Source organism: Megascapheus bottae, chromosome X, assembly GCF_031878675.1.
Source record: "Megascapheus bottae isolate mThoBot1 chromosome X, mThoBot2.hap1, whole genome shotgun sequence".
Lineage (NCBI taxonomy): Eukaryota > Metazoa > Chordata > Mammalia > Rodentia > Geomyidae > Megascapheus > Megascapheus bottae.
Window position 1 is genome coordinate 50,195,446 of NC_143547.1, and position 27,895 is coordinate 50,223,340.

Below are 27,895 nucleotides of genomic sequence, written 5' to 3' on the forward strand. Positions count from 1 at the left end.
ACACATGACATAAAATGAAAGAGCAACAACGGAAAAAAACCCAAAAACCTTGTTTCCTGGAGTTTATTATTTCACATGATTGAATATGCATAGGGCTTTGTGTTCCTCTCATTACTATGTTCCTTTAGTCTCATTGTATGTGAATGCCTAGAGCACCCAACATTTTTTTATATAAAAAGATATTCTGATAGTTTAAGTTTAGCAGGGTCTCATGAACTTTCCTTCCTGGGCTAGCTTTGAAGTGTGATCCTCAGACCTTAGACCTTGAGTAGCTGGGATTACTGTAATGAGCCACTTGGGCCCTATTTACTTACTGCTTTTTTTTTGGTCGGTCGTGGAACTTGAACCTGAACCCTGGGCCTGGGCCTTGTTCCTCAGCTCTTTAGCTCAAGGCTACCACCCTATCCCTAGAGCCACAGCACCACTTTCAGTTTTCTGGTGGTTAAATGGAGATAAGTCTCAACAGAGGCTGGGAGTTTGGCCTAGTCGTAGAGTGCTTGCCTAGCATGCACGAAGACCCGGGTTCGATTCCTTGGTACCACATACATAGAAAAAAGCCAGAAATGGTGCTGAGGCTCAAGTGGTAGAGTCCTAACCTTGAGAAAGTCCAAGGACAGTGCTCAGGCCCTGAGCTCAAGCCCAGGACTGGCAAAAAAAAAAAAAACCCAAAAAACAAAAAAAGAGTCTCAACAGACCAGGCTCGGCTAACAATTTGGTTTTAATAAGGTCTGGTGATTCTGAAAAATGCCATGTTTGAGAAGACTTTATTCAGTCTCAACACTCTGGATGGACATCTTAGATATATTTTTTGGGTGGAAAGCTGTAGGATGTTTTAAGCATCCCTGGCCAGTAGGTGTCAGTAATGTGTCTTATTGTCACTGCCAAACATGTCTCCAGACATTTGCCACAGATCCCTCCTGGCCATGTAGAATCTACCCAAGTTGAGAACCACTGGTTTGCTTCTTTGCTACTATTAATACAGTGAATAAGAATGCCTATAAAATAATGTTTTTTTTTCCTTTCTGAGATAAAAGCTGAAAACAGGTTAGTTATTTTTGTCAGCGGTGGGCTTGAACAGGGCCTGGATGCTATTTCTGAGCTCTTTTGTTCAAGGCTAGCGCCCTCCCAATTTGAACCACAGTTGCACTTCTACTTTTAGGTGATTAATTGGGCGATAGCATCTCATGGCCTTTCCTACTCTGGTTGACTTTGAACTTCTTGCCACATATCTCATTCTATGTATGTGGTACCAAGGAATTGAACCCGGGTCTTCGTGCTTGCTAGGCAGGCACTCTGCCACTTGGCCAAACTCCAGGTCCCTGTAAGTGACTTTTTTAGGTATTTGAGTTTCTCTTCATTCTATTCCTCAGGGCTTGGACTGTGGTCCCGAGAGCAGCAAGAAGTATGCCGAAGCTGTTGGTCGGGCCAAACAGATTGTATGGAATGGACCTGTGGGGGTATTTGAATGGGAAGCTTTTGCCCGAGGAACCAAGGCTCTCATGGATGAGGTGGTAAAAGCCACCTCTAGGGGCTGTATCACCATCATAGGTAAGGAAGGGGTCTTGCACAAAGCTAATATTAATGTGGCCTGACAATTTATATCAGGGGTAGATAGAAGGGAAATGGAGATAGTTAGGTTTTCTTGGGTGATTTGTTCTGGGAATGTCACAAGGACTAAATGGATGTTTTACTCATGGAGGATCCTTTTTTGGGGGGGGGGGGAAGCGGTTGGTCATGGGGCTTGAACCCTTGACCTGGATGCTATTCCTGAGCTCTTCAGCTCAAGGTTAGCACTCTACCAGTTTGAGCTCACATTGCCATTTCTGGTTTTTTGGTGGTTAATTGCAGATAAGCGTGTCCCAGTTTTTCCTGTCTGGGCTGGCTTTGAACTGTGATCCTCAGATCTCAGCCTCCTGAGTAGTTAGAATTATAAGCATGAGGCTCCTGCACTTAGTTTGGAGGACCCCTTTGATCCTGATGCCAGTAGTTTCTTACCCGTCATACCGGGCTTTCATTCTGCAGGTGGTGGAGATACTGCCACATGCTGTGCCAAATGGAACACAGAGGATAAAGTGAGCCATGTGAGCACCGGGGGCGGTGCCAGCTTAGAGCTTCTAGAAGGTGAGCTTCCCTGGTTTGGGGTTTATTTGGAACTGTGGGTGAGGTGAGGACTGTACACCATTAAGTGTGTAGAATGGAGTGGAAAGTTTTTTTTTTTGCTGGTCCTGGGACTTGAACTCAGGGCTGGATTGCTATCCCTTAGCTTCTTTTGCTAAGTGATAGTGCCCTACCACTTGTGCCACAGCTTCACTTCTGGCATTTTTTCTGTGTATGTGGTACCGAGGAATCGACCCTGGTCTTTGTGCAAGCTAGGCAAGCACTCTACCACTGGGCCAAACTCCAGGCCCAGGAATTTTTTTTTTTAGTAATGTATAGGAGGTTGGAATTTCTGAGACTTCCTGCCCTGGCTCTGCCTTTTGATCTTAAGTTCTCAGCCTGTGGGATTTTTTTTTTTTTGCTGGTCATGCGGTTTGAACTCTGCCTGGGCGCTGTCCCTGAACTCTTCAGCTCAAGGCTACTGTCCTACTTTGAGCCACCAACACTTACTTGGCTTGGAGAGTTAATATGAGCAGGGTGTGTTATTATGCATTAGCAATGCATGATGGAAGAACTTCAAATAAAGTTCCTGCATCCACTTGACCTTGGGAGGGACACAGAGGGACTTGTCCTCAAATATGTCATGTTCTAATTGACCTGGGACCAATTTTTCCTAAGTCTCAGACATATAAAGACGACCTGGCATGTTATTGGGGAGGCAGCAGGGGGCATCCTGGCTTGGGCACTGTAGTAATACTGTGTGTTGTGTATATATGTTTCCCAACTACAGGAAAAGTCCTTCCTGGGGTGGATGCTCTCAGCAGTGTTTAGGACTTTCCTGCCTCTTGGTTCCTGTGCACAGCTCCTAAGTCAAAATAGTGTTTGCATCAACTCCATTTGGCGTTTCCCTTACGTCAAGCTTCAGCTAGTGGTCAAGAGATGCAGCCCCAGGAACAGAGAGGTGCACAGCTTTGTAGCTCATCTTTACCTGGGATTTGCCTACATCTTTCAAGATCTCACTTCAAATGTCTTGGTGACTAAACCATTGTGCATTCTAGAGTATATTGATATTTTGCCTCTTATACAGAAAACGAGCCGTATTAACTTTTAGTGTGTTTTGATGTAGCTTCTTCTGATTATCTGTCACTCTTCACTACTTAGCACTGAATCAATTGTGATGAAATTCCACCTGTAGGGAGAACTTGATGAACTATTAAAGAAATAAGTTAAAAAATGTCCATTGAAACTGTGATTTTTTCCCCCCCAATCGTATTTAGGAAGGGTAAGAAAAGAATGTTGAAGAAAGTATCAAATATCCATTTTTTGAATGGGGTGGCAGCAGTGGGGAAAGTGGGGGGAAGGATTAGATAAATGTGTATTCCTTATTTAAGGCTTTCTCTGTGGTAGACACTGTGTTTGTCAAGGGTGGCAAAAAAAGGGATGGGAATGTGGCTTAGTGGTAGAAGTGTTTGCCTAGCATGCACAAAGCCCGGGGTTCTATTCCTCAGTACTAGATACACAGAAAGCCGAATGTGGTGTTGTGACTCAAGTGGTAGAATGCTAGCCTTGAGAAAGTTCAAGGACAGTGTCCAGACCCTGAGTTCAAGCCCCAGGATTGCCCTCCCCCAAAAAAGGCCTGAACTTATTTCTTCCATTCCTAATTTCCATTCTCTGAGGTGACCATTGTCTTTTCAAATTTACCTCCTTAAAAGTAAATATGGATAGCCTCTTTTAAAAAATGCCTGATTGAAGTTTTTTTTTTTTTTTTCTGTGCCAGTCCTGGGCTTGAACACTGTCCTTGGGCTTCCTTAAGGCTAGAGCTCTGCCACTTGATTCATAGCAACACTTCCAACTTTTTCTGTGTACATGGTACCTAGGAATATGCATGTTAGGGGAGCATTCTACCACTACACTTAGCGCCCCCCCCCCCTTTTTTTAAAACCCAAGAGAAAACCTCATTTCCATTTCCGGGAGCTGATTGTACCTTTTAAGTACTTTCTACTAGACTTTTACATTCTTATGATTTTTAGTGTGTGGTAATTGTTCAAAGAGGTTTCCCCCGTATTCTATATGAATATACAAAATTTTAAGCGCATTGTCCCTCCTTTACTTGCTTTCTCCATCCCCACTATTTTATTCAACAGCTTTCAGTGAGTTTTACTGTCTTTATTTACAGATAAAAATTTCATTTATCTATCCAATTACACTTGGTAGAGGGCAGGCCCCAGGACTTGGCACACATGCATGCATGCATGCGCGCATACACACTTGGCCATTAGCTATATATTTAAATGCTATATACATGAGGGAATTGTACCTGGAAGATGTAAAAACCTAGTCAAAGAAACAGTTACCTCATCCATATATATATTGAGCCATAGCACCATTTCTGGCTTTTTCTATGTATGTGGTACCGAGGAATCAAACTCAGCTCTTCGTGCATGCTATGCATGCTATGCATGCCCTCTACCACTAGGCCAAACTCCCAGCTGGCCCCCCAATATATATATATATATATATGGTCTGCAACAATAACTACCTTTAGTACTTCTGAATGCTAGATTCAGGTGAAATTAGGGTCTAACACAAAGCAGTCTTTAAACTACAAACCACATCCACTGGTTGACCTGTTAATTAATGCTCAGATTCAGATATATATACAAATTCCCATCTAGGGCAAAGTTTGTTGAACAGAGTTCAACACATTTTTATTTCTAGGGAAAGCCAACCATTACTTGATATATGTATCAGTTCATCCAGTATACAGATCCAAACTGCTTTATAGCTCTTCCCTTAGAATTACTATGCTTCATTCACTTTGAATCCCTATAGTCAGAAATGAAAGATCACTGACAAACTTAAAAGGTTTTATTAGTAATAATGGAACAAATAACATTATTAATCATTGTAGCATTTTACAACTTTGAAAGGACTTTCACACATACCAATTAAACCCTCACAACATTCTCGTGAGGTAGGCAGGGTAGGTCTATTTCTCTTACTAAGTGAGAACAAGGCTCAGAGGGGAAGAAAGGTTACACAGCTTGTAAATGATGGAGCCAGGACTGGAACCTAGACCTTCGGATACTGTCTCCCTGAGAACATTCAAGTAAGATAATCATACTATATTTAATGCACATTTCAACTATGATACCAATCAGATCTGTTTTTAGAAGTGGTAAAATCACCTTTCCCTAACATCCCTAAACCAATGAAGCATTTCCATGTTAACTGCAGTGTTTTCTCAGATACATCAAGCACCACCCTAAGATGAAACCTGAAATTGAGAATCCTTTGTGATAAATTGTAAAATGCACTGCAAAGATTTTAAGAAATTCTATATTAAGTACGTTGGTGTCAAGTATGGAAAAGTTAGTTAAACTGGACCATTCATTCTATTTATGGTCTCAAGGCCAATCTGTCCTAGTAAGACTTTCTAGGTAAGTATAAATGGAAAGGCAGCCACTTTCTGGACTACGTGTGGAGGAAGTCACATGAGATTTTTCCTTGGCCCACTAGAGACCCACTAGAGTCAAACTTTTAGGTTTGATCCCATCTTAAGTGTGACTCTGCAACAAGCTTGAGAAATGATCTGAATTATACCAATAGGATTCAAGCAGTAGTGACCAAAGCATGTATGCATCTGGAAGAAAGAAAATACTTGCTCTTCAGTGGTTTTGTCTAGATCCAGTGTAGTTTACTTATCAAGGCAGATTTTAAGCTATAGCATTTCTGTCAAAAGTTACAAATATGGAAAGATGGAAGTGATACTGAACTATATTAATAGGAGTGGTATTAAAAAAATTCCAGCTACAGGCTTTTCAGTTTAAGGGCAATGGGGAGAAACTTAAGGCTGTGGGAGTGGACACAGGAAACAAATGGGATCTAGAAAGAAAATTGAAGCCAGGCCTGGTGGCTCACGCCTATAATCCTAGCTACTCAGGAGGCTGAAGGCTGAAATACGTGGATCGCGGTTCAAAGCCAGCCCAGGCACTAAAGTCTGAGACTCCAATTAACCACTAGAAAACCTGAAGTAGTGCTGTGGCTCAAGGGTAGGGTGGTAGTCTTGAGCTGAAGAGCTCAGGGACAGCGCCCAGGCCCAGAGCTCAAGCCCCAAGACCAACAACAACATGAAAAAAAAAGGAAAGAAAAAAATCAAAGTGGGAGTAAAGAGAGATCAAGAAATAGTTTAATTAAGTGTACTCAAAATGGACTTAGGAGGCTGGGAGTATGCCCTAGTGGTAGAGTGCCTGCCTAGCATGCACGAAGACCCAGGTTTGATTCCTCAGCACCACACACATAGAAAAAAGCCAGAAGTGATGCCGTGACTCAAGTGGTAGAGCTCTAGCATTGAGAAAGTCCAAGCACAGTACTCAGGCCTTTAGCTCAAGCCCACGACTGGCAAAAAAACCACAACAAAACAAACAGATTTGGTTAAAAAAGTTATTGAGAAATGAGGTTATTTTACCTTACAACTATTACTTTGCATTCGAAAGTATATTAGGAAGTAAAAATTAGTCCACTGACTAGGGTGCAGAAATTTGAAGTGTAGCTGCTGCTGTCAGTCATCTAATAGCACAAAACTGCTCCACAAAATAGAATAGTCATGAATGTCACCATTAGGAAATAAGTCTGTACTACTGGAAAAAAAATCACTTGTACTCTTCTTATTAAAGGTATGTAAGTTTTAACTGAAGTGAAAAATATTGCAACTACCTTTACATTTTCTATGATAAAATTTAAGACCAGCTACACTTTTGTAGTGTACCTAGAATATATTTTGTTTACATTGTATCATCGTCATCATCATCTTCATGTTTTCTCTTCAGCTGATTGGAATCATTGGCTGTATTCTGTGATGAAACCATGTTGGTAGTAATCAGAATATTTTTGGACCCAATCATGGAAGGATTAATCAGAACATTTTGAACTGGAGTTGTTGCAGGAACTGTGAACAGAAGGAAGGCCCATAAACTGAATTACCCAGACCCCAAAACATGTAGAGTCAAAAGTACACAATAGGGGCTGGGAGCATGGCCTAGTAGTAGAGTGCTTGCCTAGCATGCATGAAGCCCTGTGTTTCATTTCTCAGTATCACATACACAGAAAAAAACAGAAGTGGAGATGTGGATCAAGTGGAGATGTGTAGAGCACTATCTAGCCTTGAGAAAGCCCAAAGACCAAGGGCAGTGCTTAAGCCCTGAATTCAAGCCCTAAGACTAGCAAAAAAAAAGTATACAGCCAAACTTCATGTAATTCATTAGGATGTTTCAGTAGTGTAGAGATTATAAATTCACTAGTAATTACAGTTCATTTAGAGGTGAATGCATTTTAACTGGCACATAAGCCATATTAAAAGATACACTAGGGCTGGGAATTTGGCCTAGAGGTAGAGTGCTTGCCTATCATGCATGGAGACCCGGGTACAATTCCTTGGTACCACATACACAGAAAAAGCCAGAAGTGGTGCTGTGGCTCAAGTAGTAGAGTGCTAGTCTTGAGAAAGCCCAAGGACAGTGCTCAGGCCCTGAGTTCAAGCCTCAGGACTGGCAAAAAAAAGATACACAAGATTATAAACATATTTAAGTAATGTTAAAAAATTGTGTTTAAAGAAGTTTCGTTGTTTTGCCACTTCCAGTCTTCTGGGGGTTAACTAGAGATAAGAGTCTCAGGGATTTTCCTGAAGCTAGGATTACAGCACCCAGTTAAAGAAGTTTAACGCACAAAATTTCCATTAGCACTTAGTACACTGAACTCCTGAATGCACATGTTCAAGTGTAGAAGTAATGTTATGCTGTAAGTTTATTATATGCAGATGTGTTTCAATATAGGAAATCTAAACATGCATTACAATATGCTGTATCAGAATTCTAACAATTCAACCAACAGTGTCTATCTCTTATGAAATGAGTAAAGGTATGATTTTTATGTTAATTTATATTGTTATCTAGATTACATGCATTCTCTTTCATTAATGCACTATCTTTTTCTTTTTTGGGGGGAGAGGTCATGGGGCCTTAACTCTGGATCTGGGTGCTGTCCTTGAGCTCTTCAGCTCAAGGCTACTGCCCTACCCATTTGAGCCAAGCCCCATTCCCATTTTCTATAGATTAATTGGAGATAAGAATCTCTTGCTTTATAGTGCCCAGGTTGGCTTTGAACCATGATCCTCAGACCTCAGCATCCTGAGTAGCTAGGATTATAGGCGTGAGCTACTGTGCCCAGTTTACACTATCTTTTCTTAACCTTTTAGCCTGTGAACCTTTTTTTTCTTTTGTGCTGGTGTTGGGGATTGAGCTGAGGGCCTCTACAGTATTACTGAGTTTCTTTTTCTCAAAGCTCTTATTACTTGAGCTATAGCAACATTTTTGCTTTTTTTTGGTAGTTTAGCAGAGATAAGAGTCTTACAGCTTTCCTGCCTTGGCTGGCTTTGATCCACAATCTTTCAATTTCAGCCTCCTGAGGAGCTAGAATGATAGGCTTGCGCCACTGGCACATGGCTGGGCTGAACTCTCACTTTAGTTGTATTCTCAAATATACATAATTTCACAATTACACTGAACACTTTATGTCCCTTCTCTCTGAAAATGTTAGGTTTATGTAAATTTGATACAATTTTAGAGGACTTTGATCCAATCTCAATTATTTTATTTTGTTGGTTGTTGGGGCTTGAACTTTGTGCCTGGGCACTGTCCCTGAGCTCTTTTGCTCAAGGCTAGCACTCTACCACTTTGAGCCACAGTGCCACTTTTGGTTTTCTGATGGTTAACTGGAGAGTCTCAGAGACTTTCCTGTTTGGACTGACTTCAAACCAATATCCTCACATCTCAGCCTTCTGAGTAGCTAAGATCATAGGCATGAGTCACTGGCACTCTGCTTTCAAGAATTTTAACTGGCAACATTTCCACGACCTTCCTATTACACTAGAATAATTTAACATGCCATAACAACAGAAAGTGTTCTACAACTGTGAATTATTGGTGACTTGTCTTGCCCCTCACCCCCTCCAATCATGTTACCTGGTTTGATAGGTGTGGCCTGAGAAGGTGGCATCTGCATCGTAAATCTTTGGCTTGTTGCTGTCCCCGGAGTTATAATTTTATTTGAGATAGAGACCGATTGTGGGGTTGCTGGAGTTATAACAGACCATGTTAGATAATTTATACAGATTCATATTCTACATTCCTTAGCTCACCCCAAACTACCTTCAAAATGGGGGGGGACAAAGTGAGAAAAAGCAAAATAAATGTTTTAAATTTACAAGTTTAGATGCTATGAAAATGTGCCACGTGTATATTGCACTGGTGAAGCCCTTGGCTAGCTAGCATGCAGTGCAATTTTCCTTCTGACATAACCTATAATATATCTGTAAAAGAGATGATGGTGAGACTCACTCTCCTCCGTGGGGAGGGCTGAGGATCCCTTCCCCACTTTCCCAAACCAATTTCAACACGTCTCACTGTTCCATTTGCACATGTGGTCGCATTCACCCTCTCGATGTGTTCTCACTTCCTGCTACTAGTACCCACACAGGATCTGTTTCACATTCTTCTTTTTTATTTTGGTGTTAGTGCTGTCATTTTTCTTAGTGTGTGTAAGCATTGGATTTTAGCTAAATGAAACTATGAAGTTGAGAGAGTTTAAACACTATAATGTCTTTTTCTCTTTGGTGCTAGATTTTTTTTTTGTCGGTTGTGGGGCTTAAACTCAGGTCCTGAGTGTTATTCTTGAGCCTCTGTGTGCTCAACACTAGAGCTCTACCATATGAGCCACAGTGCCATTTCTGTTTTTTTTGTGGCCAGTCCTGAGCACTCTCCTTGGGCTTTCCTCAAGGCTAAAGCTCTACCACTTGAGCCACAGTACCAGTTCCAGCTTTTTCTATATGTGGTACTTCGGAATCCAACCTGTCTTCATGCACGCTAGGTAAGCACTCTACTACTAGACCAAACTCCCAGCCTCCCACTTCTGGTTTTTGAGTGGCTAACTGGAGATGAGTCTCACAGGGACTTTTTTGCTGGGGCTGGCTATGAACCATGATCCTCAGATCTCAGCCTCCTGAATAGCTTGGATTACAGGCATGAGCCACCACGGCCTGGCTTGGTACTAGAATAATTTGAAACTCAAGGCCCCTTGCTAAGAAGGCATTCTACCTTTTGTGCCATACACCCTCAACCCTTTTCAAACAAGGTGTTACATACTTTTGCCTGGGTCTAGACTCAGACCTTAGTTGACCTACTCTAATGTTGCGCTGGCTGGCCTTGAAGCATAAACCTCCCAATCACTCTTTCAAGTAGCTGGGATTACAAACATCATCCATTGCATTCAGTCAAGAAGCAATTTTTAAATTACATTTTAATCACTTTATTGTTATTATAAAGGTGATGTACAAAAGGAGTTACAGTTATATAAGTCAGATAAAGAGTAGATTTCTTTTTGGACAGTGTCACCTTTTCCTTCCCTTGCTCTTTCCTGGCTTTTCCCTCCCATCCCTACCCACAAGTTGTATAGTTGGTTTTCCACATAGTATCTAGTGAGCAGAAGAACTCTATCTGTTCACCCTAAGTCCCTCCATTTCTGCACCCCCCCTTTACACTCCCAAAGACAGAGAAATGAACAAAAAAGACAAAAAGAAAACAAAAACAGCAACAAGGAAAAAAAGCCTCATTTTCATTCCCTGAAGCACATTTTGATACATATTATATGATCAGATGTATATAGGCATTGTGCCTTTGTGTTCCTAAAAGGACAAGTTAGTGTATTTTTTGGTCTGTCAAGGGGCTTGAACTCAGGGCCTAGGTGCCGTCCCTGAGCTTTTTCACTCAAGGCTAGTGCTCTACCACTTGGAGCCACAGTACCATTCCCGGTTTCCTGGTGGTTAACTCTAGATAAGAGTCTCATGGACTTTCCTGCACAGGTTGGCTTTGAACCTGAATCCTTAGATCTCAGTTCCCTGAGTAGCTACCATTACAGGTATAAGCCACAGGCGCCTGGTGGCAAATTTTTATTACTTTGGGTGTCTTTTTTTTTTTTTGGTCATAGAGCTTGAACTCTGGGTGTGGGTGTTTTTTTTTTTTGCCAGTCCAGGGCTTGAGCTCAGGGCCTGAGCACTCTCCTTGGGTTTCTTAAGGCTAGAGCTCTACCACTTGAGCCTCAGCACCACTTCTGGCATTTTTCTATATATGTGGTACTGAGGAATCGAACCTGGGTCGTTGTGCACGCTAGGCAAGCACTCTACCACTAGGCCAAACTCCTGGCCTGGGTGTGGGTGTTGACCCAGAGCTTTTCATATCAAGGCTAGATCTTTACCACTTGAGCCACAGTGCCACTTCCAGTTTTCTAGAGGTTAAATGGAGACAAGAGTCTCACGGACTTTAGTGCCTGGGATGGCTTTGAACTGAGATACTCAGATGACAGTCTCCCACGTAGCTAGGATTACAAGCATGAGCCACAGGCCCTTGAACTCTGGTCCTCAGCTCAAGGCTACTGCCCTATCCCTGGGTCTGGGCATTGTCCCTGAGCTCTTCAGCTCAAGGCTACCATCCTACCCTTGAGCCATAGCCCTACTTCCCTTTTCTAGTGATTAACTGGAGATAAGAATCTCAGTCCTTTAGAGCCTGGGCTGGCTTTGAACCTCAATTCTCAGATCTCAGATCTTGGCCTCCTGAGTGGCTGGGATTACAGGCCTGAGCCACTGTGGATGGGTGCCATTTTTAAAGTCACATTTTTTTGGGGGGAGGGTGTTGGTCATAGGGCTCAATTCTGGGTCTGGGTGCTGTCCCAGAGCTCTTCATCTCAAGGGTAGTGCTCTACCACTTAAGCCACAGCACCACTACCAGTTTTCTGGTGGTTAATTGAAGATGACTGCTCAGGCTGGCTTTGAACCTTGATCTTCAGATCTCAGCCTCCTGAGTAGCTATGATTACGTAAGCCACTGGTCTGTCACTAGTGGTCTGCCACTTTTTGAGAATTAGATGCTCTGGAAGCTAAATAAATATGCACCTAACTAAAGTTATCCAGGCATTGGTGGCTCCTGCTTATAATTCTAGCTGCTGGGCAGGAAAGTACTAAAGACAGCCAATCAACCACCAACAAGTTGGGTGTGGTTCAAGTGGCAGAGTGCTAGCCTTTAGAAAAAAAAAGGTCATGAACTGAGCTCAGGCCTTGAGGGGTAAGAGGGGAGGGAGAGAGAGGGAAAGAAGAGGAGGTGGGGAGAGAGGCAGAGAGGGAGCAAGAGAGAGAAGGGGGTGGGAAGAGGAGGAGGGAGGGAAGAGGAGGAGGGGAAGGGGAGAAGGGGGAGAGGGGGAAGGGGAGGAGGGGGGAAGGAGAGAGGAGGAGAGTGAGGGAGGGAGATAGGGAGGGTGAGGGAGGGAGAGGAGGGAGGGAAAGGGACACACACAGCCATCTGTAAGAAGCTGATCAACTATATCCCCAGGTGGGCACTAAAAGCTTAACTCCTTTTTGATGATCAGAAACTTTCTCTTTCACAGAAATGGAATTGGGGATTTGGGGAACAACTCATTTCAAGCCACTTGCCATTCAATACTACCCCTTAATTTGTTTTTGTATTGCTGGAGAAGGATCCCAGAACCTTGTACATGCTCTCTACCACTGATTTACACTAGCCTATATTTTAATGTATATCTCAATCACTCTAGTCTATAAATTATGCCTTGAATTGCTCATTTAACAGTTGTGCCTTCTGTGTCAGAAAGTCCCTTAATAGGTCATAGGAGTCTTCAGCATCTAATCTCATCCACAAGCTCATAATCCTTTGCTATTTTTTTGGTGCATGGCTATTGTGCTTGCCCCCAACAAGTGCTCAATAAATATGTGCTTAATGAATGAATGTTACAAGACTTGGTATCTATATTGACACCTACCCTCTAAACAAAAAATGATATTCAGAGCCGGACACCAGTAGCTTATACCTATAATTTTAGCTACTTGGGAGGTTGAGATCTGAGGACTGAGGTTCAAGGCCAAGCCGAGACAGGAAAAGCCATGAGACTCTTATCTACAAATAACTACTCAGAGAAAAGCCAGAATTGGTGCTGTGGCTCAAGTGGTAGAGCACTAGCCTTGAGCACAAAGAAGCTCAGGGACAACAGCCAGGTCCTGAGTTCAAACCCCAGGATGGAGAAAAACAAAAAAGACATCCATGGAAATGTATTTGTTTTGAATTATTCCTTTGGCAAGGTAGTCTTTTCATAACCCATCCCAGCAAGCACAGCTGAGCAAGCACCAACGCTGAGTTTAAACCCCTGTACTGGCAATCAATCAATAGAATAAAAACCACTGTTTTCTGAAATACTTTCATACATGTCTTTACTAGTGGATGAAAATTACCAATGGTGGCACCTTTTGGTGCCTATGTTCATAAAGAAATGTACATGTTTGTGAAAAACCCATGTTAAACATTGGACTTAAAACTCTTCAGAGAGCAAAACTAAAACATTCTTGTCATGGATTACCCACTGTGTGTGCATACATGTACATATGCAAATGCACAAAATTCACTGTGATGAGGCATTTCTTTACCAGCCAGGAAAGTCATTTTCCAGTTTTACTTACCCATAGTAGGAGTAATTGGTCTGCTACTAACCCCAGCAACACTTAATCGTGGAACTAGTCTTCCTTGGTTAGGTCCCTAAAGGATTTAAAAATAAGGTTTAGTGTTAGATTTGGAATCTAAACCTAACCAAGAGGAGAATTACAACTGTTGATATGAATTATCTGCATTATAATAATACATGACAAGAATGTTTTAGTTTTGCTCTATCAGAGTTTTTGACTCCATTGTATAAAAGAAGTTTTTACAAACATGGATCATGCCTACGTATTTTTTCTCCAGTCCCAGGGCCTGAACTCTGGGTGTGGGCACTGTCCTTGAGCTCTTTTTTTCAAAGCTAGTGCTCTACCACTTGAGCAACAACGCCACTTCCAATTTTCTAGTGGTCAACTGGAGATAAAAGTCTCTTGGACTTTTTGGATGGCTTTGAACCTGGATCCTCAGATCTCAGTTTCCTGAGTATCTAGGATTACAAGTGTGAGTCACTGGCACCGGCATTGTATTTAGGGGTTTTTTTGTTTGTTTTTTTTCTTATTTGTTACTGAGGAATTGAACCCCGGGCCTCATGAATGCTAAGTAAGCACTCTATCACTAAGCTAAATTCCCAGTCCTTGATCCTATATATTTAATTCTGTATAGTTAAGATAAAGTTATCTGAATGGAGATAACTGCTAACTTCTTTGTAATTTTTTTTCTTTGCTGGTCCTGGAGCTTGAACTCAGAGCCTGGGCACTGTCCCTGAGGATCTTTGTGCTCAAGGCTAGTGCTCTACCCACTTGAGCCACAGTGCCACTTCTGGCTTTTTCTGAGTGGCTTATTGGAGGTAAGTGTCAAACTGGATCCTCAGATTTCAGCCTCCTGAGTAGCTAGAATTACATGCTTGATGGGGACAGTTACCTTTTTTACTAAGGACTTCAATCTATAGTTGGGAGCTGTTAAGCAGTATCTATCAGGTGGCAGTCGAGGTCCTGAATATGGCTTGATCAGTGGCAAAGGGGTTTGATTTTTCTGTCTTGCAATATCCAGTAGAAACTAAAAGAAAAATTCTCATTACAACTACAAGTTGAAAACAACAATAAGTAAAATAACGTAAATGTTTGCTCACGTCTCTCGGGGGCGGGGAGGTAAAAGACTGGTCAGCTCGACATTGGATTGCCAATCTCACATCATCTGCATCGACATTAGGTTTCTTAGCATGGCTTGAATAAATTTTTGCATCATCCAGTATTGTAGTAACATATCCTTTAAGAACAAAACATTTTTTTCTTAAACACATGAATATTACTTACGGCTCTTTTGTCTTAAAAGGTTCCTCTAACTTTTGGAAAATGTATTGTTTTATGATTAATTGGTGTATGCAGAACACATTCTTTCTCCCCCTCCTCCCTCTCCCTCCCCCTCCCTCCCCCTCCCTCCTCTCCCTTCTCCTCTCTCCCCCTCTCCCTCTCTCCCCACCTCTCCCTCTCTCTCCCCCTCCTCTCCCTCTCTCCCCCTCTCCCCCTCTCTCCCTGTCTCCCTCTCTCCCTTCCTCCCTCCCTCTCTCTCTGGTTGACTCTAGGCTTGGGCCCTATCCCCCAGATCTTTTGTCCAAGGCTGGAACTCTACCACTTTGAGCCACAGCTGAACTGGTTTTAGCTGGTTACTTGGAGATAACAATCTCACAGACCTTCCTGCCTAATTGGCTTTGAACCTAGATCCTCAGATCTCAGCCTCCTGAGTAGGTAGAATTACAGGTATGAGCCACCAGTTCCAGGCCAGAATACATTTTCAAGAGACTGCTCCTTAGCTCCTTTGTAGTGTTTTAGTTATTTCTATATTGATAACTGTTTGCATCATTTGGTTGGAAATGTTTTTGTTTTACAATACACTATCATTTCAAATGCACACATTTTTAACTTACGGAAAGCAAACTCCAGCATTTGATTTATAACCCGTGGTTCATATTCGGTGATTCCCATATCCTTCAGAATCTGTGCCATCACCTGTGGAATCAAAAATTCCCAGATATGTTATCCAGGTATTTTCAATCAAGGAAGTATTCTGTGTATAATGTAAGGTTCCCTCCTCCAACTCTAAACTATCCTACTCCTCCTGGGTGTGTCAGTGATAACACAAAATTCGTCCTATGATGACGATGACAACTTTTAGGGCAGGGGAGGTGGGGGGGGGTTGAGGATAGATGCAAAAGATCTAGGTTGGCTTTTCTAGCAGAAGCTGGGGGTGGTTCCAGGCGGTTGTCATTTTGGGATGAGGTTGTGGCGGAAGCTACTATCAGAACCCAGGAGATAGAATCGGAGCACATAGATAAGGGGAGACAACTAGGCAGCAGGAATCCAGGAGACAGAGCCTGGAGATTGGGCGGTACATATCTCGTGGACCACAACACTCCAGAGGAGTTTCGTGGGAACGGCGGGAGGGAACCCCAGTGGCCTGGGCGACTGTATGTCACCCTCGGCAATGTGGGCTGAAAATGGGGCGGGCCACCCTCAGTCCCTTCACCCGCGGGACGTGGATGGCACCAGGCTTCAAGCCCCGCCTCTCAATAGTCGCACTTACCAATGCATCTCTCGGAGCAGTCTTGAGAGGCGCCATCTTGTTCGGCTCCATATTAGCCCGGCTGCACTCGTTTGAGGCTAATGAGCTGCTAGGGGACCGTTGAGTCGGGCTCCACCCCTGTCGGGGCGGGAGGCGAGGTTTCCTCCTGTGGGAGAGGCCTTTTTGGAGCAGCTAATCCGGTCCGGAATGGTAGGCGGGAACTGCAAACTGTGCTCTCCGCGCAGGAGACGCAGGAGAGGCGGGGCGAAGAAGGGGCGGGGCGAAGCGAAGGGCAGATCCAGGTCAAGGGCAGGGCGGGGCGCGGGGCGCGGCTCCAGAGACTGGGAGGGTAACAGGAAAATCGGCAAAGTGGGCTACCAAGCCTCCCCCAAACTGAAATGAAACTGAAGAGCCAAGAAACTGGAGGTCTGAAAGTTGCCTCAGTGTTGCATCTCCAAACAAACAGAATCACAGTGCCAACACACTCGTTTTTAGCTTGTCTATCTTACAGATTCGCATGGGTTGTACTTACCCTGTGGATCTGCTTGCTACTCAAATTTATGTATGTGTCCTGTGTTTCTATTTGCTTAATCTGGGACCCTTAATAATACCTACTCTCCTCACTTAAGACACCGATTGGCCCATTAAGTTAATGCCCCAAGCTATAATAAGTGGTTGCATTTATAGAATGCCTACTTCAGCCAGCTGAAGGCCCAGAGTTCAAACCCCACTGTAGTGTGTGTGTGTGTGTGTGTGTGTGTGTGAAAATGCAGCACAAATACCAAGTAAATAAAGCTTAAAAGCCAAATGGACCACCCCTCACCTCCATGCCCTCATCTGACACCCACACCCCCTCCACCAAAGCGCCCCTTCCCCACTCTCATACCCTCATCTAGGCTGAGACTCATGCTCCTCCTCCCACCTTCCTTCCCTCCAAAGCACCCCTCTCCCATGTCCTTATCTAAACTTAGGCCTCTGCCCCTCACGTCCTCAGATAGGCTGAGGCCCACACCCCTCCCCCATGCCCTGTCACAGAACAGCCCCTCCTTCACCCTCCCTCACACCCTCATCTAGCCTGAGCACAAGTCCCTCGCCAACACCCTCCCACCTAAGCGCCCTCCAGAACCTCCTCCCCCACTACTGGATGGAAGCCCACGCTCCTCTCTCATCCTTCCCTAATGCGCTCTTGTAGGGCGAGGCCCATTAGGTACAAATGTGCATCTCAGTCTGTCCCCATTCTCCTTGGAAAAAATCCCAAGGACCTGAAGCACTGTTTACAATTAAACCAAACAAAACTATAATCGTGAGTGAACGATCTCTGGTTTTAAATTTGGCAGACTGTTTTGTTTTAGTCCTCCTTTTGGCTAAGGAGCTTTCATCAGCCCCACCAGAGAAACAAGCAGTCACACATAGCCCTCGCATGGCCATCCCCAGACCATTTACTTCCCCATCTATGTCTGTACGGTCCCACAAGCCCAAGCCACCACCCTCCCAGTTAAGGGCCCCAAATTGAGCCCCACAAGCCCATTTCTGTTATAGATTCAGAGGAAATGATTTTCTGCTAAAGTCTCCCAGGTCTCCCCTTCCAGGCTTCCACATATATTTACATTTATTTCCTTGGTTTGGGGGGCACTTTACTTTCTTTCAGGGAGCTTTTTACTTGTTCCAGCTGTTCAGAGTACTTACAGTTCCCAGAAGCCATCTTGAACTTTGTGCAGAGCTGTGGAGCAGTGTGTTATGAATATATTGTTTCCAGTGGCCCAGACTTTCCCCAGAACACGGCCTTCACGTTCCTTCACATCCCAAACGCTCCCCCCCACACTCCCCACGCCCCTTACAACCTTTAAGGTCTTCCACGCCCCCTTATGTCCCCCACACCCCTTACGTACCTGCATGTACACCACGCTTCTCCATGCTTGCCCATGCTCCTCCCAGCCCCCACGCACCTCCAAGCACCCCATACTCATGCATACCCCCAAGCTTGCCCACTCTCCCCCATACCCCCATGCTCCTCCACACTTGTCCGCGCTCCACCACGCCGCCCCCCAAGCTCCCCATTCTCCTCACAGCGTATGTGCATCACCCGATCTAGGCATTGCCCATTTTGAAATAGTACAGGTAGGTGTAAAGTAGGAAATTTTTCATCCTTTTTATTTAAAGGAGAAAACTAGGCATCGGTAGCTCACACCTGTAATCCTACCTATTCAGGAGGCCGAGATCTGAAGATCAAGGTTCAAAGCCAGCCGGAGCACTGAATTTTGTAAGTCTCTTGTCTCCAATTAATCACCAGAAAAATGGCAAGTGGGGCTGTGGCTCCACGGGTATGGTGGTAGCCTTGACCTGAAGAGCTCAGGGACAATGCCCAGGCCCAGAGTTCAAGCCCACAACCCCCTCATCTCCGCTCCCCCAAAGTAGGGAACAAGAAAGAAAAATCCTCCCCCAATTAGCAACATATTTACCATTTTCTCTAATTCACGAGCAGTAGCCTATCTATATCTTTTTTTTTTGATGTAATGTTCTACAGTCTTTAGGTAACTAACAATTAAACAGGGCAGTCAACAAACACTTTGGCCAGATGAGAAACTTGTACCATCTAACAAACGATCACACATGTATTATTGCTTGAAAATATGTTTATATAACATGATTTTTTCTATTACTTTTGTATTACAAAATGCCATTATCCAAACAAAGTTGGACTACCTAATGGTGATTAGTGATAATAATACTAATTAGTATGTGTAAAATATTATATATATGTAAAATATATTTCATGTATATTATAAACACTGTTTATAAACCATAAATAACACATAAATATGATATACTTAATCTATTTATAGATAACATTTAATATACTGTTATATAACAATTTATATTACATATGAAACAATATTGAATATACATTATATTTTTCATGACTGTCTTCTGTCAGCAATTATTTTCATTATTAAAATTTTGTAAGTCATGGTGTTCTCCATATAAGTGTAAGACTTTCACAAAAACATGTTTGAATATAGGCTATTTAGGTTTTACTTAACTATGAACAAGACATTTTTGCATTTTTGCATTTCTTAGTTTCCTAAAATCATCCTCTCTCAATACTAGACGTGAGTCTCTGTAGATTACTTGTTTCTCAATAAGGCCCTTTGCATGTGTAAGCGATGGCTGATGGGACAAAGGTCCATCAGTTTTGAACTGTCCAAAGGGCACATGTTTATTCTTTCCCAGGGAAAAATATTCTTATAGAGCAGAGATTTAACTTTCTGAAACTGAAGTTGTATTCTAAATGATATTTTAATACAGTAATGCTTATCTTCGGGAGACACATTCAAAGACACATCAAATTGAGAAAGATCGTGTCTGGTTTAAAGCAGGGTCTTTTTTTTGGTAGGTTGTGGGGCTTGAACTCAGGCCTAGGTACTGTTCCTAAACTTTGCTCAAGGCTAGCACTCTACCACTTTGAGCAACAGCTCCACTTTCAGGTTTCTGGTGATTTATTGGAGATAAGAGTCTCAGCAAAGTTCCTGCCTGGGCTGGCTTTGAACCTCGATCTTCAGATCTCAGCCTCCTGAGTAGTTAGGATTACAGGTGTGAGCCACCAGTGCCTGGCAAGACACTGGCCTTGAGTTTCATATGTAGCCCCAGCTAGCCTCAAATTCTTGATTGCCCTGTCTCAGCCTTCAAGTACTGGGATTATATAGGCATGACTCACTCCATCTGGCCAATAGATGCTGTTATCAACAGAATATTAGTATCATACTAACACATGAGAAAACTATTTTCACTGTGTGAGATTAAGTCTCCGTATGTGCTTTTCCACAATCTTTCCTCTCTCTTAGGTACACATTCTACTGTGTAGACCATGCTTCCAGCTTTTTTGTTGTTGTATTTTAGTTCTTTTTCAGGGTCTCACACTTTGCCTTCTGCTGACTTCTAATGGTGGTTCTGCTAAATATACCTTTCTCGCAGCTCGGATTTCAGACATGAACCACCATGCTTGGCTTCTTATTTGATGTAAGGTCTCATTAATCTTTTTGCTCAGGCTAGCCTTGAACATCAGTCCTCCTATCTCTACCTCCTATGTAGGTGAGATGACCACTATACTTAGATTTCCACATCCTTTTCCACCATTCTTCTTCTCAGTATTTTTGCTAGTCTTGGGGCTTGAACTCAGGGCCTGGGCATTGTTCTTGGGTTTTCTCTAAGATAGTGCTCTACCACTTGAGCCACAGCACCACTTACAGCTTTTTCTGTGTATGTGGTACCGAGGAATTGAACCCTGATCTTTGTGCATCCTAGGTGAGCACTCTACCACTAGGCCAAACACGCGGCCCCACTACTCAGTAGTTTTTTCCCCCCTAATTATTATGAAGTATTATCAACTTTGGTTAATATCTTCCTATTCTAGTTATATGTGTATTTCACAGATAGATCAAGAAGGCTTAACTTTCCCTAAGGGAACTTGACTAGGGTTTAGTTGTTCTTAGATAAAAATTCCTCAAAGAAAAATGTTAATTCCATGTTACATCTTGGTTGTAAACATCTCTTATGTTTTCCTCCCTCTTTTGAATGACTGAAGTTGTTAGATATCAGAAGTTCAGCTGCTTAATTGACAGCTGTCAGACTTTCTTCTGTATTCTGCATTCAGGGGGCAATTTCCCAGGAGAAGTGGAACTGGGTGACTATTTGTTTGGGCAGAAATGGAGGATGGATGGGAACTGTTCCTGTTGTCTCTTGCAGAATCTCAACATGGACATGCCTGAGATCAACAATTTCTGATATTTCTGATATTCCTAAAGATCGACTAAGACTTCTATCTGCATGTCAGCCAAGCCGGCTGTCAATCCAACAGCCACTTCTTTGGTAATGGTTCAGCTGTGGTGGCTGTGTCAAGCTCCTCACTATTTATAGTATCCTGGGAGGCTCTGATCCAGCCTCAGGCACCCAGAAGAGGCTCTGCTCCCAGCTGTCTATGTGCCGAAGTCACTTCATTCCAGCCTTGGGAACCACCACAGCTGTCATGGCCACTGCTTGGATATTCTCTTTACTTAGGGAGAATGTGATCCCAGTTGTAGCCATGCTACATATTTGAGCAGTGGTTCAGATGACCCTCAGCTGACCTTCCTACGGTTTGTTCTAGAATACCCTACCCATAATCTTCCTCGATAGCTCCATAGTTTTCTTCAATCTGGTTGGAAACCTCCCTTAACCCAGGACAACTGAGCCAGGCAGACCTACTGCACATGTGCAGGCTATGAGACTAATCACCAAGTTCATGGCTAACAGACAGGCTGCGTACATGACCTCTGCCCACTTTTCAGAGCCATCTGGGACCATGGTCTCACTTGTTCCCAGGCACTGCTCTCCTGTGGCTATAGTCTAGCCCCCATAGAGTTTCATCCGTTGCTTTTGTTGCCTGTTTGTGGTCTCAGAGCAGACAACTCAGCTGGGTGCTGGTGGCTCACACCTGTAGTCCTAGTTACTCAGGAAGCTGAGATGTAAAGATTGCTGTTTGAAGCCAGCTTGGGCAGAAAAAAAATCCACAGGAGTCTTATCTCTAAAGAACTAGCAAAAGGCAAACGTGTAGCCGTGGCTCAAGTGGTAATGCACCAACCTTCAGTGAATGAAAAAGCTAAGGGACAGAGCCTAAGCCCTGAGTTCAAGCCCCAGCACCCCATTTCCTTCTCCCTCTCCAGAAGCAGACAGTAAGCAGGCAGCTCCTGGGGCTATCAGCCCAAGGCACACTTAGGATTCTAGAAAGGTGACTGAAGAGTTCAAGTTTGGCTCGGAGCACAGAACACAGGAAGCTGAGTCTAGAGATTGCAGTATACGAGAAGCTTCAAGATAGTTAAGATTGTGAAATTACTTCAAACTCCAGCCTGCTGGAAGACTTCCAGAAAACCACCAAGGAGTTGATGCACAAGTCTAATATTAGCAGCCAGGGGCTGGGCTGCTGGAAGCCCAGAGCTATAACTAAGAGCACAAGGTTCCAACATGCTCACCAGTGCCTGGCTAAACTATCTTCATCTTGATTCTGACAGAGCACAACTGTTTATTGCCAGGCCAAAGCAAAGACAGACTGTCAGTATTCCTAATCAGAGCACATTTCATTTGTAGACAGAAGTCACAGTCCTTGAGGCAATACAACACTGTTGCTATTAGTGGGAAAACTCAGGGACAGTCATGACGGATAATCTATGTTGTATTCTTTTGACACTAGAGATTTGTGGGTGTGTGGGTGTGCTTATAACTGCATACATATACATATATAAGTATAGAGCCACTGTTTTTTCGAGATTGTAAAATCTACAGCAATATTTATTGACTGACAAATATATATATATATATACACACAACTCAGAACTACAGTATTCCTTCTCTAGTATCATCTCATTGTTGACCTGGGAGCAGTCCCATCCATGCACCCTCATGGCCTCATCTGTCATTACTTGGTTATTTCTTTGTTTTGTTTTTGTTAGTTACAGGGCTTCAACTCTGGGCCTGGGCACTGTCCCTGAGCTCTTCAGCTCAAGGCTAGTGTTCTACCACTTGAGCCACAGTGTCACTTCCAGTTTTCTGGTGGTTCATTGGAGATAAAAGTCTCATGGAGTTTCATCTCTAGTATGTCTTTGAACTGTGATCCTCAGATCTCAGCCTCCTGAGTAGCTAGGATTAAAGGTATGAGCCATGGGTGCCCAGCATTACTTCATTTTTTACTGATAAATCCCTTTTTTTATCCCACATTTAATTTTGAAACACAGATATATTTACTCAACTATTTACTGCATATGTCTACAAACAGAGCTATTGTTTTTACCCTGTTTGTACCCATCACCCAAATCTGGGACTTATTGTGTCAAAAAATGTCAAAATATCTATAGACATAATGTTTTATTACATAGATTAATATGTATCTATGACATACAAGCCTAATTTTAATTATGTTCTAAAATTTAAGTGCCAGTGAATGTATATAGAGATTCCCTTCTTGAATACTTGTTTGTTAAACACATGATTTGAAACAAGATATAAAAATAAAAGTTAATAAATTCATTAAATAAAAAAGTCAAAATAGCACCCATGTCTATACCTGTAATCCTAGCTACTCAGGAGGCTAAGATCTGAGGATTGAGGTTCAGGTTCAAAGCCAGCCCAGGCACTAAAGAATGTGAGACTTTTTTTTGTGGATCATGGGGCTTGAACTCTGGGCCTGGGTACTGTCCCTGAGCTATTCAACTCAAAGCTACCTCCCTACCCCCGAACCACAGCCCCACTTCCCGCTTTCTAGTAGTTAATTGGAGATAAGTCTCTTGGACTCTAGTGCCCAGGCTAGCTTTGAACCACAATCCTCGGATCTCAGCCTCCTGAGTAGCTAGGATTACATGTGTGAGCCACATCCGCTGACAAGAACAGGAGACCCTTATCTCCAATTAAGCACTAGAAAATGGGAGGTGGGGCTATGGCTCAAAGGGTAGGGTGGTAGCCTTGAGCTGAAGAGCTCAGGGACAGCACCCAGACCCAGAGATCAAGCCCCATGACCCATCCCCAAGCAAACAACAATAACAAAAACCCCAACAAAACAAAACAAAAATGGAGGATGTGCTGGGTGCCAGTGCCTCATGACTATAATTCCAACTATTCAGGAGGCTGAAACCTGAGGATTGCAGTTTTACGCTAGCCCTGTTAGAAAATTCTGTAAGATTCTGATCTCCAGTTAACCAGCAGGAGTAGAGACATGACTCAAGTGGTAGAGTAACATTATTTTTTTTCTGCCAGTCCTGGGGTTTGAACTCAGGGCCTGAGCACTGTCCTTGGGCTTTCCTGTAGGCTAGAGCTCCACCAGTTGAGCCACAGCACCACTTCCAGCTTTTTCTATGTATGTGGTACCAAGGAATCGAACCCGGTCTTCATACATGCTAGGCAAGCACTCTACCACTAGGCCAAATTCCTGGCCTAGGGCAACATTCTTAAGTGAAAAAACCCTGTGAGGGTAAAAGGCCCTAAATTCAAACCCCAGCTAATACTGGCACACACATTCAAATAAACCAGAGGGTGGGATTTTAGAGAGTTATAGGCAAATGAGGATGAGGATTGGTCATCTATTATTGATCTGCTCTGTGCTTAAAATGTCTAAAAATAGCTCAGGCACTGGTGGCTCATTCTTGTAATCCTAGCTACTCAGGAGGCTGAGATCTAAGGATCATGGTTTGAAGCCAGCACAGTCCCTATGAAACTCTTTTTTTTTTTTACAAATAAATTCAATATATCAGATAACAAAGTGAGATACTATACCAATATGAGATAACCAAGGCCTATGAAACTCTTATCTCCAATAAACTACCAGAAGTAGAGCTGTGGCTCAAAGTGGTAGAGCACTAGCCTTGAGCAAAGAGTTCAGGGTCATTGCCTTGGCCCTGAGTTCTAGACCCATGACTGACAAAAAAATTAAAAATAACACCTATTCCATATTAGCATCTATAGAAAGATTTTTATTAGCAATTTCATTGAGGTATCTGTACAATTCACTTAGGTATAGATTGCAATTTAGTGACTTTTAGTCTCATGCCAGAATGGTATAATTACCCAACATCATGTGTATTATGTATATGTACATAATATATATATATATATATTGTATATACTATATATACTATATATGTATGCATACATATATAGTTTAAAATGGGTGTGTAAGAAATATAAGAAATATAGTATAATAGGTCCTGTGGATGTACATTCTTAAAAGTTTACTAGATTTATGGGTTTCTTTTCAATGAAATGCCTGTTCATTATTTGGGATAATCTTCTTTTTCTGTTGGGTTATTCCTTCATTTAAAATTATTATATTTTTTCTTTCTTTTTCCAGTCTTGGGGGTTGAACTCAGGGCTTGAACACTGTCCTTGGGCTTTCTCAAGGCTAGAGCTCTACCACTTGAGCCATAGCACCACTTCTGGCTTTTTCTCTGTATGTAGTACCAAGAAATTAAACCCAGGTTTTCGTGCATGCTAGCAAGCACTCTACCACTAGGCCAAACTCCTGGCCCTAACACACACACACACACACACACACACACACACACACACACATATATTTTTTCAGTACTGGGGGTTGAACTCAGGGCTCTGTTCTCTTGCTTGGCTGTTTTGTTCAAGGCTAGCACTCTATCACTTCAGACATACCTCCGCTTCTTTTCTTTTTTTGTTTCTATTACTTTCTTTTGCCAGTCCTGGGGCTTGAACTCAGGGTCTGAGCACTTTTTTTGGGCATTTTTCTCAAGACTAGGGATCTACCACTTGAGCCACAACCCCACTTCCTGCTTTTTTTGTGTATGTGGTATTGAGGACTTGAACCCTGGGCTTCACACATGTGAGGCAAGCACTCTACCACTAGGCCACAATCTCAGCCCTATTTTTCAATTTTTTCACTTCTTCAATTAGTATTTGTGCTGGTCTTGGTTCTTGAACTCAGGGAATAGGAGCTGTCCAAGAACAGCAGCTGTTGCTGCTTCTTCTCCTTCTCCGTTTTCTTCTTTTCTGTGGGTCATGGGGCATGTACTCTGGGGCTGTGCACTGACCCTGAGCTGAAAAGCAGCCTAACCCAGGGCCTCGGTGTTGTTCCTGAGCTCTTCTGCTCAAGGCTATCGCCCTAACCTTTGGGCCACAGCCCCACTTTCCCTTTTCTAGTGATTAATTAGAGATAAGAGTCTCAGGTTCTTTACTGCCCGGGCTGGGTTTGAACTCGATCCTCAGATTTCAGCCTTCTGAGTGGCTAGTATTACAGGCGTGAGCCACCGTGCCTGGTGTCCCTGAGCTTCTTTTGCTCAAGGATAGCACTCTGTCACTGGAGGCATGCCCCCATTTCTGGCTTTTTGGTGCTTAATTGGAGATAAGTGTCTCTTGGATATAATGCACTCAGCACCCTGGACCCTGGTCCCCAGTACCAGTTTCCCCCCCCAAAAAAGGAAAAAAAATAGATAGCATGAACTTATTCTCCCTATCAGATTTTAGGTGCTGTTGCAGGACCAACATTGCCCCAAATCCCTTTTTGTTCTAAACAAACCCTGCTATTTTCAATTTTCTGAGACATTTCAGGTATCAGTTGCTATAGAGCCTATTTTGGTTCAGTAAGGTTTTATTTTTTGCTTGTTGGTGTACAGATTCTTGTTCACTGAAGAAGTAGGCATTTTTTCTTGTTTTCATAATCTGATTTTGTGCATATCTCTCCAGAAATTTGAAGCAACCTTCTTTGGGAATCTGTGGACATTTCTGTTATTTCACCAACAGAGGGCGCACTGAGCCTAGAATTTTTTTTTAATTAAAAAAAAAGTGAAGAGTTCTGATTTTTTTTTGTTGTTCAAACCACTTAATGTTCCTTAATGTTCCCCAAAGTAATGGCTGCCACTCTTTCCTTAATGTGATGCTCATATGAAGACTGCTTTTTTTTTTTTTTACCAGTCCTGGGCTTGAACTCAGGGCCTGAGCACTGTCCTTGGGCTTTTCTCAAGGCTAGCACTCTACCACTTTAGCCACATTTCCATTTCTAGCTTTTTAGTGATTAACTGGATTAATTGATCTGGCTTTGAATTTTGATCCTTAGTTCTCAGCCAGGATTATAGGCATGAGCCATCAGCACCCTATTTTTTATGTGACATATAAATATTAGTCATTACATGTGTAATAATTCTGATGCCAAGGTAAACCAACACAGAAAAAATTTTAGCTTATAATCATATTAAATGACTGCCCACACCTGATTTTCATTTCCTCTGTTTCCTATTACATTTAAATACTAAAATTAAAGTTTTCTCACTAGCAAAGTAATTATCAGAGCACAGAACAATGGCTTACTACACTATTTAGAAAAAAATTACAGTAGCGGGTATTGGTATATAATTTTTTTATTGTGTCTTATAAATGTAAATAGACATGTATAATAGATTTTTCCATTTTGTTCTAAAGAAAATGTCCAAAATATTGTCTTCTCAGAATTCTTGACATTTGGGAAATATTAATTTGAAAAATAATATGGAAATAGTGTCCATGTAAGGCTCTTTTTCTAAATTAATGAAAAATTTAAGTTACTTATTTCCAAAAAATTTCTCTTCTGTCCCATAAATTTTTCAAATATTAAATTGGTTCAGTAAAAATTTTAGAGTTTTCACCAAATGAATGTTTCTTTTAAGTAATAGTTGAGGTGTATTAAACAATATGATTTGTCATTGAACTTTCTATAATGGACAGGATGTAGAAAAAATAGATCTAACTTATCAAGAACTTCTGAATGGAAACGGCAGACAAAAGCGCCACCACTGCAAATCCTATCACAAGGATGAAAATAAATGATTCATCACTTAGCTCTATCCGGAGCTTATCATCTCTGCGGTCATGATTCCCGCTTCTACCTCCATTACTGTTTTTATGAGTTAGGAAAAGAGAGGTAGGGCTATATGGTCCCCAGATCTCTTGTTTGCCAGCAGAAGTTTTATATTGACGCCCAGCACAAACTCTGAATCGATAATTCGTGTTTGTGACAAAATTCGAGAAACTGAATGAAGTATTTGGTCCTTTGTATAGCTAAAGGGAAAAAAAGAGAGAATTAGATGATGACTATATTTTATTTTTGTATTATTATTATTATTATTATTATTATTATTATTATTATTATTATCTGATCCAGGGGCTTGAACTGTC

The 27,895-nt window shown here is 42.4% G+C and overlaps 3 protein-coding genes across 6 annotated transcripts in view; 1 reads left to right on the forward strand and 2 right to left on the reverse strand.

Annotated features, from left to right (window-relative positions):
- The window catches only part of Pgk1 (phosphoglycerate kinase 1), a 19,457-nt gene extending 16,131 nt beyond the window's left edge, over positions 1-3,326 (forward strand). Inside the window, exons 9-11 of the mRNA XM_090326548.1 lie at positions 1,371-1,548; positions 2,023-2,121; positions 2,888-3,326. Coding sequence (XP_090182674.1) covers positions 1,371-1,548; positions 2,023-2,121; positions 2,888-2,928 — 318 coding nt within the window. The 3' untranslated portion in view covers positions 2,929-3,326. The remainder of the gene's footprint in view (positions 1-1,370; positions 1,549-2,022; positions 2,122-2,887) is intronic.
- Positions 1-16,410, reverse strand: part of Taf9b (TATA-box binding protein associated factor 9b) — a 19,298-nt gene extending 2,888 nt beyond the window's left edge. Inside the window, exons 1-7 of one of the 4 annotated variants that reach the window (XM_090326549.1) lie at positions 16,223-16,410; positions 15,567-15,648; positions 14,772-14,908; positions 14,564-14,698; positions 13,669-13,744; positions 9,117-9,227; positions 4,948-7,045 (exon numbers count right to left, since the gene is read on the reverse strand). In XM_090326549.1, the coding sequence (XP_090182675.1) occupies positions 6,882-7,045; positions 9,117-9,227; positions 13,669-13,744; positions 14,564-14,698; positions 14,772-14,908; positions 15,567-15,648; positions 16,223-16,273 (756 nt within the window). In that variant the 5' untranslated portion in view covers positions 16,274-16,410 and the 3' untranslated portion in view covers positions 4,948-6,881. Of the gene's footprint in view, positions 1-4,947; positions 7,046-9,116; positions 9,228-13,668; positions 13,745-14,563; positions 14,699-14,771; positions 14,909-15,566; positions 15,649-16,222 lie in introns of those variants that run through there. The other 3 variants (XM_090326552.1, XM_090326551.1, XM_090326550.1) reach the window with 3 other exon arrangements.
- A 10,733-nt stretch (positions 16,411-27,143) lies between these two features.
- The window catches only part of LOC150041065 (fibronectin type III domain containing protein 3C1-like), a 46,285-nt gene continuing 45,533 nt past the window's right edge, over positions 27,144-27,895 (reverse strand). Inside the window, exon 27 of the mRNA XM_090327124.1 lies at positions 27,144-27,778. Within this exon, the coding sequence (XP_090183250.1) occupies positions 27,464-27,778 (315 nt within the window). The 3' untranslated portion in view covers positions 27,144-27,463. The remainder of the gene's footprint in view (positions 27,779-27,895) is intronic.